Source organism: Clinocottus analis, unplaced genomic scaffold (assembly GCF_023055335.1).
Source record: "Clinocottus analis isolate CAN_PGR_092001 unplaced genomic scaffold, fCliAna1.0.p SCAF_14, whole genome shotgun sequence".
Taxonomy (NCBI): domain Eukaryota; kingdom Metazoa; phylum Chordata; class Actinopteri; order Perciformes; family Cottidae; genus Clinocottus; species Clinocottus analis.
In genome coordinates this window covers 10064736-10084060 of record NW_027175865.1, presented here as the reverse complement: position 1 = coordinate 10084060, position 19325 = coordinate 10064736, and the positions used below count along the sequence as shown (strand labels likewise).

Here is a 19325-nt window from a genome sequence, read left to right as displayed (position 1 = left end):
GGGAAGCTTTCTTCTGAGAAAACAACGCTGACAAAGTCATCAGGTACAGAGAGTCTAACAAAATATGCCATTGAGTTCTTTATGGGAAATGTAGTGTTTGTGTTTTTTGAACTGGAGCCCATACTCAAGGCTGAATGATAATTCAGCATCTACTTAATGTTGTTAATTCTCTGAAGTAGACATTTTAAGGCGAGTTTCCTCTGCTGTCTGTCCTCACTGTTGTAATACGTTAAAGTTGAAATAATTGAATTACTGGTTGATTTTACAGCAGCCACAGTTATTGTGGGAGCAGAAAGTGCAGTTTAATACTAAAGCAACCATTGCCTGAGGAAATGTTGTACCAAAACATACAACATGGTGTAACTGTTTGCAGTGCCGCCAAATAAGTCATTGTGCAAATGGCGAACGTAGCCACAGTGAACATTGTGTAAACAGTGAGTGAGTTGGGGGCTGTGCATTTTTGAGAGGGTGCATGATGACGGTCCAGCCACAGTTCTCTTAAGTACCTCTATTTAACTAAGTACCATCACATGGCCCAGTCTTGGATTCTTTTAATGGTGGTCGTGGTTCACAGTCATGTCAGTGATGTAATTCTTCTGAGTAATATTTTCCAATACACAGCAGAAAAAAAAAACATTAAGTCAGGTCTCATTATAGCAGCAGACTGGAATGAATGTTGCATGTCTGGAAAAGTTTTCAGGTCTAGAAGTTGTTGTTGACTAACAAACTTGAATCACTGCCAGGAAAGACCAAACCAAGGACCCTCACAAACTCTGCTATAATGACGTGGTTTGCAAGTGCAGACTCCGATTCTTTAATGCAATTTCATTCAATTAAGTTCCCATTAAAATCAACAAAATTATTCAGCTGAAGTGCATGTGCTCGTGGATAAGATGCTATGTTATTATAGCCATTAAATCTCTAAATAACCAAACAGAAATAATACTGCCGACAAAATTCACCTGAAGATTATTTTCTAGAAATTGTTTTGTAAGCTGGGAGGAATGCATTAATGGATGTGGGAAGTAAGGAGGACTGATTACTTGTGCAGATGCTTTGGTGGATAAGATGCTCCAGATGCCTGAATGACCCACATGCAGTCATAACCACATTACATTAATGATTACAGGCTAACTGGTGGAGGGTTTGGGGTTTTATATGTATGTAATTTTGGCTCTAAGTCTGTGGCTAAAAAAGCAGCAGATACATAAATGTTCACATACAGCAACACACACCCTTTTCCTGTCAATCCTGTGGTTTGGAGTGCAGTGGGGTCAGTCTTGCTACTGTATTTAGATACTACTCATTACAGTGAGACAACACAACAACCGCATAAGTACCGGTGTCCGAGCATGTGGAATGTGCATTGTTTTCAGAAAAAAGAAAAACAGTTGAAATATTCATTATAATGCCAATCACCTATTTTGCGTCCACTCCCAGGCCAACAGCCTTAAAGGCATAGCAACGCGCCTTGATTTAAATTCCGAGAAAAAAATGATGATGGGAATTCTTAACGGTCAATAATTTTGTAATTTTAAACAGAGGGCGTGGAAGTCACTTCTCCTTGAAATGTTCAAACATATCCAATCTCCCACACGGCAGCCAATGGCAACTGTGGCCAACACCAGCCACAGGCGGAGAGCATCTGTCTTTACAACAGGCAGTGAAAGACTGTAATGCAGAGAAAAAGTGCTTACAAATCATCCTCTTCAAAGTTCCCCCAACATGTGTTATAAACGGGCACAGGGACATCAATCATCCAGCCCTCTTTTACAATTATCCACATAAGGAAAGTCTCTGACAGCTTTACTGCCAGCGTAACATCTGCAAACACCTGCTGCACTGATTTTATGAACATTTCATGAACAAAAACATTTGTTACAAGTCTATTTTTGTATTCATTCAAGAAGGGTCGTTGATCTATAAAAAAAGTATTTAAGTTTCATTTTATTTGTCATAGTAATGGTGTGTGGCAGCTTAACTCCTATTTAGGATTTAATCTCATCCTGTTTTTTTTATAAGACGCCATTTATGTCATTTGCCAAATAAACACTTGTCTAATCCAATTATATACAAACATGACAGGCAATTGAAATGGGAGGGAGTCTCAAGCCATTACCTTAACTAATTGAGTAATACGTTTCTTATTCCAACGTAACAAAGAGTCCATAGAGCTGAAGGTCAATTTGAGCGACCTCACTGGTTTAGTTTCACCTGTGTTATTTCTGCTGGTGACTCATTTAATGAACCACATGGCTTCTGGCTCTGCAAGTGACACGAGCCAGGAGCTGAATAAGAAAACCTAAAATAAAAAGCTCTGTCATCAAGGAGTAAAAGATCCAGACTGAAGTCGTAGCCTTGTATGCCTAAATACTCCATATTTTAAAATGTTTTCATCTTTTTTCGACACAATGTCATTTGCGTATGTTGAATTTGTGCTTTTTCATGTTACATACCTTTGGCATCCTTGTTATTGTTTTTTGTTTAACCATAAAATTACATTTACTCAAGTACTGTATTTCAATAGTTTTAATTAGTACTTTTTTCTTGAAGTACAGCATATGAATACATACTTCTTCACTGTCATGTAGATATATTGATCCTGAACTTTGCTGCACCTACCGATGAGACATATCTTCTCTTTGTGTAGTGCAATGGTAAATTACATACACAGTAAGTAAAAGAAGAAGTTGAGTGAGACGGTATGTTTAGTTTTTTACTTGTTTTGTAATGTGGCTGAACCGAGAGTTCACAAAAGATCCCCAAAGAAGGTGGAGACATTTGCCTTGAACACACCAATAATTACAATTCTACTTTAAAAACCTTCTAAAAATGAAATGTGGCAAATTCTTTTCTGTGAGCTCTTTACACTGTCACCACACACAAGCTACACATTGACCTTGTGTTTATTTTCACTGACGTGGAAGACTTCCTTCCTCTCTTGCAGCCACAACAGTCGAGAGTCCTGGCATCTGACACCAGCCACCACCCACTAAGCTACAGCAGCTGCTTTTTTTCTACAACCAGCAGAAAAACGCTTTGCCCAGCCGATAATGAAAAGGTGTTCCAGTTCAGTTTATAAATGATGAGGCAGATAATGCTTGTGTTCTTCCTCAAATATGTATCTCTCAGAACTGACTCTTTCTCCCTCTTTCACACACACAAACACACAGCAGGAAGCCAACAAAAGGAACTGACAGCTCAGTGTCTTCTCACTACAACTAATATCTGCCAAGACATGAACAACTCCACAGTGACACTAATAGGACAAGGGTTTATATGACAGCCCGATTCATCTGCATTCCCAAAGAAAGTTTACTTTAATAATGAGACTGATCGCTTGCTCTGTCTCAGTTTTTGTTTTAATGCCTCACTGTGTTGCAAACAGAAAGGAAAAGTGGACGAAGAGATAGTATAGAGGCCTAATGGTCTGGAGCAGATGGATCCAGGTTTGGAAAAATAAATGAGCTAAGTTTTCCTGAGAATAGTGAAGTGTGGCAGGAACATTCTTATGTAACCAGGAATCTGAGGTATGATTTAAATAAAGAAAAACACATTTTTGGGATGAGAAATAAGTGTGTGCTGAAAAGAAGAAAGAGATAGATGAATGAGAGACAATGAATCACAGGGCAGGCAGGAGCGAGACAGGGAGTGAAAAGGTGTATCATTCATTCTGAGTGAAAGTGGAAAGGAAAGTCTGAATTCAACTTAAGACAGTTTTACATCTTGAGAAATGTGTAACCGCAAAGAAAATCCCCACTGAACGCTTTTGCGAAATCAGCAGCAGTGTGTCAAAAATGTACGCTTATATTTCATGATGCAAATGCCAAAGATTCTTGACACACAGAACATGAGCATGTAAATCGTAGATATGACTAAGATGAATAACTAGATAACCACAGTGGCAGCGTGGCAGATGCAATGTCTGGGTGCCTGACCATGAACTGACTAAAAATAACTTAACAGTATAAAACATGTCACAATACATAAAAGTATTTCTTTGTTTCTTTTGGACTTTTGGGGAAAGATAAATTCAGTTTTGTTCCACTAATGATACAAATGGTTTAAATACTTCAGCACAGCCACTTATCCACATATCCTTAGTTTAATTAACTTTATTGCTGCAAATAATACTTATTTTTATTTCGTATTTATCCGATTATTATCATTTTTGTCATTTTGGGCATTTGATGAGAAAACTGATGTTTGTTTGACAAATAGGAAGCTACTATTAGCCAGAGACCCGTTAGCTTAGCATAGCATAATGCCTGGAGACTTAAGTTGTAAGTTCCTGTCAGTCATTATCTTTCAGGAACCAGTAACTTCCTGTGATCTCTGCTGGTTTCCAAACAACTGGTCCCAGGCAAGAAATAGTCTTACATCGTAACACAAAAGAAGCGTGTTTTTGGTGTAAAATTAGTACGTTTTTTTTGAGGTGCTGTGGGAGATGTTGTTACGTTTGGATCGACCTCGCTGTCGAGAGTTTTACTTCTAAGATAAGCTAATCATCTGCCGGCTGGAAGCTAATATTTAATGTAGAGACTTAAACGTAGTATCAATCTTCTTATCTAACTCTGGCAAGAAAAACTATTTTACACAAATGTTTTCCTTTAACTGTTTGATGTATTGAACATCAGAAGATAATGAAAGATGTTAAACCCGAGGTGACGTCTTCAGATATTGTGCTCTGTGCGCCCAAGAGTCCGAAACCCAACAATATTTAATGTATTATCACATACAACAATGAAAAGCATTAGAGAAGCTGAAAGAATGTGAAGCTTGGTATGATACAAATAACTTAAATCATAAATCAGTAATTTTCTGTCAATCAACTAACTGATGAATCATGACAGCATTTTGGGCAAAAACAAAATAAGGTTGATCGAGACATTACCAAACATTTTAACCTAAAACATTTGAAGATTAATAAAAAAACAACATTAGCCTTCAGTATTGCTTTTAGTTCCTCTAAGTCATTAGAGGGCTGTTGCATGTTCCGTGATCGGTTGTGTGTGTCTTAACACTTTTGCTGGCCCTCTTCCTCATTTCAATACAGGAAGTGAGTTTGCAGTCAGATGTAGCGCCGTCACCACACTCTATGACAGGTCATGCTGTTAACTCTTATGAACATGGTCCTCCTCCAGTACCGGACTCCACGGCTGCCACAATGCCTCGTTTGGACCATCATCTCTCTCACCAGACTTGATGCCATCACTGCAGGCCGGCAATAGATTCCACAGGTCGGTGTCCACCTTTCCTCACATCAACTGCTTCTGCTTCGTATGAACTTATAGTTCCTGTATTGACAGAAATGTTATTTCTCCATACCGGCCAACTGAACACTGTGTATTGTAACGTAAGAGTGTTGACACATGCGGCAGGATCTGTTGAAATGCATCATAATGGAAATTATGCAATGTCAATTCTGCTTTGCAACATGATGAGAGTATTTTTGCCATACATGAATTCCGGATCATTAATCACTGTGAATTTTCCGTACACTTAGCTATGGGGTTGTAATAGAGAATGTATTGATAGCCGATTTAGTCGCTTCCCCATTCTACAAAGAGTGGGTCAATTGAGATTGGTAGATGGTCAGCTTATAGGAAGTTTGAAACTTGGTGGTGCAGCAGAAAAGAGAAGTTTAGTGGTATGAAAAGTACAGATTAGAAGTTGGTTAGTGCAGTCACAGTACACCTGTCTCTGTGCCCTGAATTCAGGCTGGAGTCCGGTCCGTCTGCAGGATGGGGAACCTCATGCAAAGCGGGAGTTCCACGGACAAAGTCAACACAGACAGCTCTTTAAAAGGTAAGAGCTCCCGAAGTGCCTTTCTTCTTTTTTTTAAATAACATAATAGCTTAATGAAATCATATATATAATATATCAGCAATGTAAGATGTCATAGTCTTAAGCTACATTCAAAAATAATTTCACAGAAAAACCACAGAGAAATGAAATGGCAATCATTTCCGAGGTTGGATCTTAGACATCTTTGTACTTTTCCAAATCGTGATGTTTGTGCATCAGCATGTGGCTGTTTTTGTAAACGTCATAATTATTGTGCTTGGCAGGTTCAGAGGACGACATGGTGGTGGTGCTTCAGGACTACCCGCTGCCTGAAATCAGCGAGCCCATCTACAGGATGGGGGAGAAGCTCAGACTCATCGCTCAGTACGATTATGTTTTTGCATTCTTCATCTTTTTTAAATCCCATGATCGAGATGTAATTTTAGTACACGGAACATCTCAAACAACTATAAGGGTAAAAAGTCAAATCTTGAGCCCGAGGCTCTGAGTAAACAGAATACAGAAGTGGTCACACAAAAAGGTCAGTTGTTGATTCCTCTTTGCTTCTCATGGTGGTTAGGGAGGCTTACTGGTGGAGAGTCCGCTCTGTCCAAACACAAAAGGAGAACTACATCCCTAACAGCCATGTGGCAAAAGTATACCATGGGTAAGTCAAATTATACTTACAGTATTCTCTAAAATCCGCCTTGTTGATCTCTTTCAATTTGCTTCAGATTGAGAACAGCAAAATACCAAATCCATCATTTTCCACTACAATAATCTAAGATCTCAGAAAGCGGGAGATGTAACTCAAGATGGTTGTGTGTGTTTTTGTTTGTCAGTTGGCTGTTTGAGGGGGTCGAGAGGCAGAAGGCCGAAGAGCTGCTTTGTCTACCTGGCAACAGAGTGGGCTCCTTCCTGGTGCGGGAGAGCGCCAGAGAGAGAGGTGAGTACAGCCGAGCGTCACGAGTCCAGAAAATGGTATTCACTGTCATTCCCACCTGAATACATACGTTCTTAGGAGAATTGAAGATTTGGAACGTACAGATTTTAAATATTTTTGCCGTAATTTAATACAGTTGAAATATGATTGTTATCAACAGAAAAGGACATTGAAGAAATGACATTTTTGGAAATATGTTTATTCACTTTGTTGCAAAGAGTCAGCTCAAGAATCAAAGCAGACACAAAATATCTTGCACCTAATCGTTTGAAAAGTCACAAACTAAATTGTTAACTTTTTTTTACACGGATTTAACAGACAAATAGTGCATACTTATTTTAGCTTTACTGATTTTTGTCTTACATTTAGACTGTTCAGGCTGCCTTTTCCCTTTTTTCGAGTCTTTATGTTAAACTTAGCTAACCATGTCTTGGTTGAAGCTTTACACCCTACACACCTTCTCATGTAATTCTCTGCAAGAAAGTGTGGTCATATTTTGCAAAAGTCCACAGTGACAATGCATAGAAGGAGATGTGCTCAGAGGTAAAGAGTTGACATTCACGTCACTTTTGCTTTTACAATAAATAGTTATTGACATTTTTGGGGTTCTAGAAAAACTGTTTTGGCCTGATACCATTGTGTGTGTTTGTTTTCTAAAACAGAGTAGCTTGGTTTCATGATTGACATATTTGTGTTAACGTAAGTGCATGGTTTGTGTCATACCCTCAGGTCTGTATTCGCTCTCAGTGAAGCACAGGACCATAACGCACTATCGTATCTTCAGACTGGACAACAGCTGGTACTACATATCCCCTCGCCTCACTTTCCAGTGCCTTGAAGATATGATCAACCACTACTCTGGTGGGTGGATGCACAAACACATAACTGAACAGAGTGTCACAGTTCTAAAAGCAACAAAAAGGAAACAAGCACCACAACATGTGAAGCCACACAAACACACAAAGAGTCAATCACACGTACTGAGGTACTGACAAATTTATTAAGTTTTTAATTTAGCGCTTGTTGATATCAGCGACTTTCAGTATATTTCCCGCTCTGACGGGAGATTTTTGATGACAAAACGGAAAATGAGATACAAATATGAGTGCTTTATCACGATTACTGGTGCGTAGTTAAAGTACATTGTTATCGTTATTTGTTGTAATAGTTAACCTATTCTTTGCCAATGTGAAAGAAGTTTGGTTTGTGTTTTTACCTGAGCACTAGAGTGTGAAGGTAGGAAAGACAAATTATGCAAAATATCATCTGTTTCTTGGTAAGCTTTTGATCAGTATTTTACTTCCTCTATCTTCTATCCTTTACAGACTTCGCAGATGGCCTGTGTTGTGCATTAACTACCCCGTGTCTGTCAGGAACGACCCCGCCATCAGATGCGTCTCTTGGAGCTCCGCCTGTGGTCATGCGACGAAACTTTGACTGGAAGAAGATAGACAGGTACATTAGACGCTCTGGGCTGATCTGTACCAGCTTTAACCTGCCAGCGTTCTGTCAGAATACTGACTCATACCGCTTATTACTGTCAGTCCAAATAGCAAAGATCAGATGTTGTATTGAGTTCCGCTGATAACATTCTCAAATAATGAATTCAATAATAATCAATTAATTGTTTCATTAATTTAAATGTAATTAATTGAATTAATTACAAGAAGGATAACTGTGCAAATGAGCCATTACAATTTCCAACATTACTTTTTTTAAAACTTTTTTTGAAATTGCTTGTTTTGTCAAACCAACAATAAAGAGAAAGAAAAGCAGTAAATCCTCAAACTGCAACAAGCTGTTTGGCATTTTCTACTGAAAGATGTCTGAAACAATTAAGTGATGATCAAAATGTATTTTCTTTCAATTGACTAATTCATGAATCAACTACTTGTTAATAAATCTGTGGTGGATGTATTTGGAAATCCAGGAGTCGAACATCATTTTTATAATTTTTTCACAAGTGAACATGAAAATGTTAACATTAAGCTGCTGTGAGCTCATGTATTTGTTCATGTCCTCTCTTAACAGGAGACAGCTGGTCAGCACAGACAGCCCCAGTGACAACATGGTGAGCTACGGAGTCAGAAACAGCATCGCCGACTACTTGTCCTTTTCTGGGAATCATTCTGCACAGACACGAGCAGAAAGCCGGAAGAAAAAGAGCAAATCTCTTTACGCTCTCCCGGATAATGGCCTCGGAAACATTGACTATGATGATGACTTCTAGAGAAAGCAGCGAAGCTCAAGGCACTGGAAGACCTTCAAGTGGAAGGCAGCACATGGCGCCCTTCTCTCAAATCCACCATCTTTCTATTGTGGGCTGTGAAATAACATTTAAACCTCCCAAACACGTGTTAGTGAGCACTTTGAAATACTTTAAAGACAACACACATTGCATGACCACTTACACTTTGACTCAGCCAATAAGACTGATCTTTATGGAGCTGAACTGAACAACGGTGCGATTGATGTGGATTCTGCATATTAATTATTATAACAAGGAAACCTGAATGCTATGGATAGTGCTGGGTATTATTATTGCGTATGAGTATTAATGGCATTCAAACTTTTTTTTTCTGTGTTCTTAATAAATGTTATGTGGTCAAATGGCTGTGACCAACTTAATCATGCATTATTATACATGGTAAAGTTGATGTGGACAATGTGTTAGCAAACAGTATTTATTAATGCATTATAGATAAGAAGCAGTATTAGCAACGTTTTGGTCTCCAACAACCCCAGAGGGAAACATTTCAGTCTAAAGTATTTGGTGTCGGAGAAGCATAATAAATAATCATTTGGAAAAAGATCAACTTAACTGAGGGATTCACAAATTGTTCCTAAATGGAAAAAACTGTTTACGGAAACAAGCCAAACGTTTGATGTTTGTTGAACTTCCTCTGTCCAGCTATGGCTATAATTGTCAGTGTGACATTTTCACCAAATGACTTATAACACTGCTATTTTATAAGAGAACAGACAACAACACATCTTTGATAAAGGAATGCAAGAAGCAAACATGTATCACCCCCTCTCACACTTTCTTGTTTGTGCAACAGCTTGACCTAAACATTTTTAACCGCTAACCTCAAAGAGCAGACTCTATGTGAAAACATCAACTAGGGTCTAAATAAAGAGAGCATCATTTATTGTTATCTATAGTTTTCTGCTCTTTACTGGTACATCTGAGTCAGTTTATCTTGATACAAAGTCAGAGAATATCAGCAGAAGCATAGCAGAGTCAGCTAGATACATATATGTTCCACGACACAAACTTGTTTCTTCATGCCTTTGACTTAAATTAAAACAGTCCAAGATGGAAGAAAATCACTTGCATCACTTTACAATTTGTTAGGAGGCACTAGACAGCTTTGGACATTTTTGTCAACACTCGTCACCGTCAGTGGATGTGAAACACGGCCGATGTGTTCACTTGTCCATTACCAGTTTCAGGAAGTTGATGTGAGTTCCCAAAGTTGGCAACTCTGCAAACCTATATTTCTTGTTTTCATTAATTAATTTGCCAACTATGTGTGACTATTTAAAATGAGGTCATCACTTTTATCTCAGTTAAAAAGCAGGATCATTTAAGTGTTTCCTGGTTTTAAAGTCTAATAAAATACTAGTAACAGATTGGGAAAGAAGTGTGTGTGTGTGTGTGTGTGTGTGTGTGTGTGTGTGTGTGTGTGTGTGTGTGTGTGTGTGTGTGTGTGTGTGTGTGTGTGTGTGTGTTGAGTGGAACAATCAGTGATGCAGACACACACACATCTGGTAGCCCACCGCTGCACCATGCACAGACTGCTGTCCAGTCAGCATTAATCACTCCTCACATCAGGCATCCAGGGTCCAGACCACGTGGAACCGGTCTAAAAAAGACCTTTAGGTGGATTTTCTGTTGATGTAATTCATTGACAGTTTGAGAGTTAATCTTTGTATCAGAATGAAAGCAAAGTTGTGGGAAATATGTTTCACTTGTGTATTCAAAATGAAGTCCCTTTGACTGATCTGCTCATCAGGAAACATTCAACAAACAAAACAACTCTTCCCTGAAACCATGTAAGCATTTACTGTAAGACTAATGCAGATAAGAAAGACAAAACTCCATCACCCTGCCAATCATCACACATCTGGTGAAAACAAAAGCACTCAGAGGGATAAAGAGCGGAAGAACTACAGCTTGAACTTAACAAAACCAGACACCCGCACAGCGCATGCTGTCTTATGAGCAAACTCTGGGTTCAAGACAACTTTATGGTGAGACGAAAGGGATTCCAAGTTGAGTCCCTTGTTCTCTGTGTGCACTTCATTTGATGTTAAAGTGGATGTAAGCACCAACAAAAACACTTGAACAATGCCCTCTGGCCCTAGATGTTTTTTCACTCAACTAAAACAAGAAGAGGAAGAAGAGTTGAGGCCCGTCCATGTCTCTGTCTCTCGGAATGGGATCAAGGCAGAAGAGCGGGATAAGCGAAGGAAATTAAGAAATGGAGGGATATTCTTCTTCCTCAATCTGTTTTCTGTTAATCAGGCTCTTCTAATCTTGCCACATCCTAGCTTCTATCCCCGCACGCAGCTGTACAAACCTCTGACTTCATCACTTTGGCACTGTAAACTTGCTTCAGCCAAAAAATATCCAGATAAATGTTTGCTTTGTTCAATCGAAAACGCATTCTGTACTTTTCCTTCTTGTTAATTAAAACTGCTGTTCTGAAACTGTGCTAAAATGAAAATGGCTCAGTGATCATCTTGCAGGGGTTTCGAAACAGCTGTTATATAAAACATGAGTAGTTTTTCTCTTCGGCTCTATTTTGAGCAATTACACATATAGATTAAGTGTTTCCTGTCAGAAAACCTCCCTCTGAGCTGTTGTTGCTTTCAGCGTCATTTTGGTGCAAAACATGACGCTAACTTTATCTCTTACCACTTCCTGCAGGTTTAGAATAGAAATCAGGCGAGATTATTGTCTCGCTCTGCAGCCCTGAGATGGACACAAATATAACAGCTGCAGATTCAAAGATAATTATGACCATGAGAAAATGCATCCAATAGTGCAAAAATATTGAAAGTCAATAGTGTAAAAAACAACACATTAACTTCATACCACTTTTGACAATTTTCACCAAATCTGAAGAATAACCTTCCCCAAAGAGCACTGTCAACAACACTGAGTGTTTGCTTCAGAAACAAGACATGTTCTCATGCGCTTTAATGTTGAACCAAGAGCCTCGGCCAATGCACACAACCAGTCTGTCCTGAGAGCCGAGGAAAACAAACAAAAATCCAACGCTACAAAAAAGCTCCAAACGTCCACATCTTTGCCAAAGACTGGGTGTTCTTGTGTGACCTGCTGAATCTGTCTCTGCTATCATTCCTCAAACCCTTTATTGCGCAAGATACTGTGGAATGAGGCGGTGACGTTCATTGAGTTCAAGAAGTCCTGTCTTCAATTATTTGGTAGTATAAGCAAATATTTTAGTGACAATAGCTCAAAAACAATAGCACAGGTATTTGCTGTGTTTGTGTGAGCTTTCATTGACATGTTACAGGTTTGTGCAATGACCATTATAATTTCTGCACAAAAAAAGGGCTTTGAAGCATATTTAAATGGGAAAAAAAAACTAAACAAACATTTTTAAAGAAAACACCCGTTTAGATCTGGAAAGCATCAGGCAGCCAGAGCAGAGGCATACATTGGTTTTTATAGGAAGCAGTTAAAAGGTGGATATTTGGATAAAAAGGACGAACTGGCTTTGCTTTCATTTAACCGGCAGCTGTGTTAGAGCTCATAGCATCCTGGCTGCTGCTACGCTACAAGCGAAAACAAGACGTGGAGAGTTCCTCTTGGAGAAAACTTTACTTTCCATGAGGATCCAATATGTTTGCCACGTGGCTTCTTACACATAATTAAAACAAGCACTGTGCGGCACTTTCTAATTATAAATTGTTGGTAAACCTAAATCAACCCAGTTGGTGACTTATTATATATGCATATGTCCCTTTTCAATGTCTCGTAAAAAACATCTTGTTAAATGTTACTGCTTTTGCCACAAAAAAAGCATGAGGTAAGAATCCAAAGCTGAAACCTCTTAATACCTGTAAATTATTCCTTGTGTGCGCACGTGGATTTGTCATTTTGCAGTGTGAATGTTCTTTCCATTGCTCTCAGCTCCTGTTGAACTCTGGTTGTCTCTGGAGAATGACAAGCAGGAGGACAGCTATGAACAAATGAGCTTCAGGAAGGACTCTAAAGCACTTCGTAGCCAGTGACATTGGAGAAGACGGATAAAGAAACGGATGTTGTGATTGGTGTAAACAGATTTGTTAAACCAGTGACTCTTTATTATTGGACCATTCATTTTTCAACTAACTGCTGACCACTATAATTGGACATTCAATGATAAAAAAACAAAAACACAATTTTATCCTTTAAAATTCAGATTGTCTTACCAAGTTTAAAATGCAAGCGCAGTGTCCTAAAGTGACAGGTACCAGTGGAAACAAACCAGTTTAGACCACTTCCTCTTGTTTACGCACTTCAGATGTCGGGTGATAAATATCATCTGAAATGATAACATTTAAGGGAACTGTGAAAGACTTATTCGGCACGCATGCCTTTTTGTATCTTAATGGTTTAAAATAACACCAACAGGAATATGCAATCATGATGACTCTGGGACAAGAACACCTAATCCCTTTCACTCACACAATTCTTGTAAACGCACACCAATATTTAAGATACTGATAGCTTTAGATGTTGACTTTACTGATTCAAGATTCAAGATAATATTTTAATGTCATGTGCACATATGACTCAGTTACTTGTACAGTGAGAATCTCATTTTGCTGTGTTCTCCTACAAACCAAATTACAATAAAGGTAAAAAAATAAAAATAAGGCACAAAATATAGTAAAGTAAACAACTGAGGCTATGTGTGGTTGGTATTATTTTCACCCTGTGAGTCTGTGTGTGTGTTATCATAGGAAAATGTTGTCCGGGAGACACCTACTGTAGCGGGAACTACCACAGAGACAGTTTTGAGTACTTTTGGTGTTTATATCACAATAGTGACACAATTGTGCAAGATACAGTCACGAAGCTTTACAGGTGAAGATGAGAACAACCTAAAGGACACATTTAATAATTGAATAGTTGCGTTTGTCAGCAGAACTAATGAGTAAAAGGTTAAAGGAAAGATAACACTTCAGTAAAGACAGCTGTTTTGTAACAATGAATTCATTGGTAATATAAGCAATGCAAAGTAAAATGTTGTAATCACTTGCTCAACATTCATTCTGCTCTTCAGTTGTATTCAATGTACGTTTTGTTACCACTGTGAAGGGAGGACGAACCACTTCCTGTTAACTGTTCTGTGAATAAATGTATTGCAACAAAAGGTAATTTTGAATTTGACTTCCACACACACACACACACACACACACACACACACACACACAGACACACAGACACAGACACACACACACACACACACACACACACACACACACACACACACACACACACACACACACACACACACTTTCAGAGCCTAAAGGCTCACTGCCTTTGGAGAGAGGCCCGAAATAACAAAGACACTCGGACATGATTGATTGCACCTTTGGTTACTGATCGTCACAGGAATCTAATAATAACTTGACACGGGACCAGCTTGTCAGAGTGATACCACTCCTCGGTAGTCATAAAATTAAGAAAAAGCTGTAAATTAAGAATTTACTGACATCAGCCTGACCACTTGATGAGTCCCAACCTAAACCTTTGAAGGGAGCAAACAGATCCCTGTGACATTGTATTTATTGATCAGTCCACCTGGGTCTTAATCACAGTCCGACTGAAATCTAATTATCGCCCTGTGACACAAAATCACCATTATAAACGCTTCAAAAACATTACCCAAAAATTACAGAGCTTTAATTGACACCTGATATATACTCCAGTGACTCAAACAGGATTTTAAATCTGCCCTTCGGCAGAATGACCTAATCTGTTAAATGGCAACTGCAAGCATTTCCCCCCATGCTTTCCAGGAAAAAGATGGGCAGCATCTCTAACTGCAGCATGCCTCTCTCTATCTGCCTAACATTCTCAAATAATGAGATAGTGTGGGTCAGCTTGGATAGCATGCAATTCTCCCTCTATAAACCATACATATCTGAAAGTTGTACTGATAGCTTGTCTGCATGAACCACTTAAGAAAAAGAAATCCCCTTTTCCACAATAATCTCTCCATCTGCATTACAACACATACATATCTCGTCTGTCTCTCTAGCTTAAAACCAAGCTCACTATGTGCCACGAACCAGGAAATCCTCAATTTTCTGGTTTGGTACGAATAAAGTACTAATAAAAAAAATAAACCACTGGCTTCTAGAAGCCACGCAGGCATCATCCTCTCAGTTAGAGCTTCTCTCTTCCCTTATCAGGCACTTTGGCACTGAAGACCAGCTAGGGGAATACGCTGGACAACTTCCACGTGGAGGAAGAGACTGCTGAAGCCAAACAGACCAACAGTAGGCCAGAGAAGAAGGTCTGCACACACACTTCAATAGCTGACGTGGAGCTACGCTTGCATCACACACACACACACACACACACACACACACACACACACACACACACACACACACACACACACACAGACAGACCTGTGCAGCTGGGGGCACTCAAAGTGCCTCTGAGAAGCAGCCAGTGAAACTTGAAGTAAAGTCTTGAAGAGGAGGAGAGGAGCAGTGTTTCATTCCAACAAAGTGTAGTTAAGGCTTGGGAATGTACACAGACTGACAGATACATGGAGGCAATGGGCAGACTGATAAACACAGATGCACACATACACTCTTGCAAATACAAATATCCATGGAGGTCACTCGTCATCAAGACATACATTTTGCCTTTCACGTGACAATTTAAAGTGAAAAACTGTGAAACTTTCTCATGAACTTTCACAGAACCTATTTTGAAGATCAAATGACAAATCCTAACTTTTGGTATCCAGCATCGAAGTGATGCTTAAATAGCAGCGGCTGTATATCTTGCTGTTGTGGATTCGTTTGGTAAAAGTTGAATCGCAGCTGAAGTTGTTGATTCATATAAACGGTGACAATGTTTATTGGAAATGCCTGATGCAAAATAGCACTCCCTTAGTGTCCACTGTTTCCACAATGGTTTTGTGTTTCATCTCTGAATTAAATACAGACTATGGCGTACCACAGACGGCGAAGTAATGGAAAAACTCATTACGATGGGTCTTGACAGCAAACCTTTCCAAGTCTTGGTAATGGTGAGCATGGAAAACTCATTGTGCCCCCAAATAATAGACATATCTCTCTCTCCCTCTCTGTCGACCAGGATGAATTCATTGTGCCAATGTCAATCCTTGAAAAATGTTCACTACACAATCAATATGCTTAGTATGTGATTGGTCAAGGTCGAAGATTGATCTCACAAGTCTATTCCCTCAACGCTCACTTTATTATATTATCCTCTCGTATGCACACTCAACATACAAACAACTACATTATATTGTTTAACTGGTTTACACATAAACAAATGCATCTTAATCAAAGATGAAAATGTTTAGCTGGACATATTACTTTAGTTTAAAAATATGGAGATGTACCCACATCAGGCAGAGGATTCACATTGAACAAACATTATATATATATATATATATATATATATATATATATATATATATATATATATAGAGAGAGAGAGAGAGAGAGAGAGAGAGAGAGAGAGAGAGAGAGAGAGAGAGAGAGAGAGAGAGTCAACACTGACGATAGAGAGAGTTTTAGAGGTAGTCTGACATCTAGTGGGCAATGTGAAAATTACTCTCACAGTGTCCCAGGTAGCACACAATTAAATTGCAGTATTAACACTGAATTAAACTGTTTAATTTATGCATACATTAAAAACAAAAAATGCATTTTTTCAACAATTCAACTAGTAAGTGAACTTAAGTGAACTTGGATAATCTCAAGATTGGTCCCCCAGACTGCGGAGCGCTCTGCGTATTGCGATCAGACTGTTGTCTGCACATCTCTATTTTTTGTTTAGCTGTTTTTGGTTTTATCTGGGTTTTTCCCATGTTCTGCACCATGACACGCCAAATAATAATAATAATAATAATAATAATAATAATAATAATAATAAATATCCTATTGTTGCCAAACACACTTAATTACGTAACCACAAGGTTTAACAGTTGTACATGTGCAAGTACACGTTTAGCAGTTAAGCATGATATTGAATTTATATCTACCATTTTGTATACACATATTTAGTATTTAGTTCTGTAGGATGATAACAGTTATGACCACTTGTTGACGCTGTTCGTGTGTCTGGAGGTGAGAGGGTAAAGGGAGGGGAGACGATTCATACAGCCTCTGCTCTGTGTATCTCCGGAACCTGTCTTACCTTTTAAAACTGTCGGATTTATTCTCAGTACGGACTTCCCGGTGTCACACCAAATGCTGTCCGACTTGTAAAGTAGTTTACACATTTCTGTAAATGTACTCTTCGTCTTTTTTTTACATCCTTTATTGTGAATAGGTTTCCATGGACTGTGTGGAGCAGAAAGACACAGAAGCGACGGCGCCTTCAGTCATCGACCGATATTACACACGATGGTTCAGAGCCGGTAAATAACGTCACTGCATGCCTCTGTTAGCTGTCCGGCGGCTGAATGAGCTAACGTTAGCTTCACTTTAGCTCTCTGGGGAAGGAGCACTGACGTTACATGTTGATTAGATTGCGCAACATAACACATTTAATTAAATTACGTTGAGTGAATTGTGGTTGTTTTCTTTAGATATGAAGGGGAAACCGTGTGAGGACCACTGCGTCCTGCAGCATTCAAACAGGTAAAGTCAACAGGAGTCACGCCATTGATGGATAATCAGTGTCAACACCAGGTGGTGATAATCACGAAGCGAATAGTCATCTTTATAACTGGTACTTCTTTATAAACTGCTATTTCATGGGACAGACGCTACTAAACTTTTTAGTTTTGTTGTATCAATATGGTTTAGCAGTGGTGGTAGTATTACATTATATTTAAATTGATAGAGATTCGTGTTTTATTATAGTATAGTATTTGAAAAACCTTACATGAATGTTTATGGCAAACCAACAATACTAAGTACATCTTGAAAAAACACAATTGATGGAAAGTTGAATATTTCTTTTTATTTCCTGGTCACCCAGTTTATTAAGGTGATATTACATTTACTGAGCCAATATCAATATATAAGTTAGATAACCACGATTGAAATATACATCCACAATATACCCCAAAGATTTGTGTTTTTAACTTGATATAAGCCACACTCTTTATGGACTGACCTACACTGATAATGTTAACTTTTGTTGTTTTTGAAGGCCCACCCACCTTTGGTTTTGTATTTGTTCTCTGCAGACTATGTGTTATCACGTTAGCGGAGACTCACCCAATCCTTCAGAATGGCCGAGAAATCAAAAGCATCAATTACCAGATCAGTGATTGCTGCAGTCGGCTGAATAATAAAGTGTCTGGGAAGTCTAAGAAGGTAAATTCATAATGATTAATGAAGCTGCAGATGATTTTGGTCTATGTACATGCATTTCTACCGGTCTAGCTTCACTTTACAATCTTTTGTTTTTCTTCTTTGTTTTAGGGGGGTCAGTTCCTTACTGATTTTGCACCTTTGTGCAGGATAACATGTACAGATGAAACAGAATACACAATCTACAGGTGAGATGATAGTTTAGTTTTTTTAGCCATACATTCCACATGCTTGTCTGTCATGACCAGTCACACAAATTTGTCATCTCTTTAGCTGCATCCGGGGCCGTCTTCTCGAGGTCAATGAGAATATTTTAGAAAAACCTACTCTCTTGCTGGAAAAGGTAAATATATATTTTTACATTTACCATACACCTGGTTGCCATTAGTATGTATGTTTGTTCTTCTGTGAAGGTAATAATGCAAATGTCTAATAGTTTAATAACAAAATGGCCATACATTCTATAACACTTTGTTAAAAAAAATATTATACCACAATCATTAATGTTTTATCTCTTATTAAAACAAATGCCTTAATAGTGCTTTGTCTGTCAAATCTGAACAGCCATCCACTGAAGGATACATTGCCGTCATCTTGCCAAAGTTTGAGGAGAGCAAGACCATAACAAAGAATCTTCTGAGCAGAGAGGAGTTCGAGAGCGTTGTCTCCAAACGTACTGTTGAGCAATCTCAACCATCATGACTGAGCTCTATGTTCTTGCCTTATTTTCGTCAAAACTAATTTGACACTCATCAGGTTGGGTTGAAACTGAGGCTATACTTGAGTGTGTTCACTTCAAAAGGACTAATGCAAAATAATGCAAGCTGTGCACTAAGCCTATATACTTATACATTGTTTCAGAAATTGTTGATTTTTTTTCTTCATTTTTTTCCCTAATTTGAAAAATTAAGGAGATGGAGAAACCCATGACCATTTACTTGAAGTCCGTTTGTTTAATACCCCAACGAATATTCAGTTTGAATTATTTTTCTAGAATGTCAATAAATGAAACCAACAAAGATTTAAGAAAAAT

General features: G+C 38.5%; 2 protein-coding genes across 3 annotated transcripts; both read left to right on the top strand.

Annotated features, from left to right (window-relative positions):
- Positions 1–5151: 5151 nt before the first annotated feature.
- On the top strand, positions 5152–9821 carry sla1a (Src like adaptor 1a). Of its 2 annotated transcripts, none has more exons than XM_068575893.1 (8): positions 5152–5240; positions 5721–5808; positions 6072–6171; positions 6368–6454; positions 6630–6733; positions 7460–7591; positions 8104–8185; positions 8762–9821. In XM_068575893.1, exons 2-8 carry the CDS (start codon positions 5745–5747, stop codon positions 8958–8960), a joined length of 768 nt encoding a protein of 255 aa, XP_068431994.1. In that variant the 5' UTR covers positions 5152–5240; positions 5721–5744; the 3' UTR covers positions 8961–9821. The 2 variants fall into 2 exon arrangements, with proteins under 2 accessions (XP_068431994.1, XP_068431993.1); XM_068575892.1 differs by having other exon boundaries at positions 8056–8185.
- A 7398-nt stretch (positions 9822–17219) lies between these two features.
- abitram (actin binding transcription modulator) lies at positions 17220–19311 on the top strand. The gene is made up of 6 exons (XM_068576042.1): positions 17220–17388; positions 17560–17611; positions 18166–18295; positions 18404–18480; positions 18566–18635; positions 18857–19311. The coding sequence occupies exons 1-6, from the start codon at positions 17307–17309 to the stop codon at positions 18992–18994; spliced, it is 549 nt and encodes a 182-aa protein (XP_068432143.1). The 5' UTR covers positions 17220–17306; the 3' UTR covers positions 18995–19311.
- The last annotated feature ends 14 nt before the right edge of the window (positions 19312–19325 follow it).

What these genes read in the sequence shown, in the direction of transcription:
- sla1a (XM_068575892.1), top strand. Translation starts at nt 5,745, where the DNA reads ATGGGGAACCTCATGCAAAGCGGGAGTTCCACGGACAAAGTCAACACA. An exon ending in TATGATCAACCACTACTCTG is followed by an intron (nt 7,592 to 8,055) that starts GTGGGTGGATGC and finishes TATCCTTTACAG; the next exon opens with ACTTCGCAGATGGCCTGTGT. An exon ending in GACTGGAAGAAGATAGACAG is followed by an intron (nt 8,186 to 8,761) that starts GTACATTAGACG and finishes CTCTCTTAACAG; the next exon opens with GAGACAGCTGGTCAGCACAG.
- abitram (XM_068576042.1), top strand. Translation starts at nt 17,307, where the DNA reads ATGGACTGTGTGGAGCAGAAAGACACAGAAGCGACGGCGCCTTCAGTC. An exon ending in CACACGATGGTTCAGAGCCG is followed by an intron (nt 17,389 to 17,559) that starts GTAAATAACGTC and finishes TGTTTTCTTTAG; the next exon opens with ATATGAAGGGGAAACCGTGT. An exon ending in TGTCTGGGAAGTCTAAGAAG is followed by an intron (nt 18,296 to 18,403) that starts GTAAATTCATAA and finishes TCTTTGTTTTAG; the next exon opens with GGGGGTCAGTTCCTTACTGA.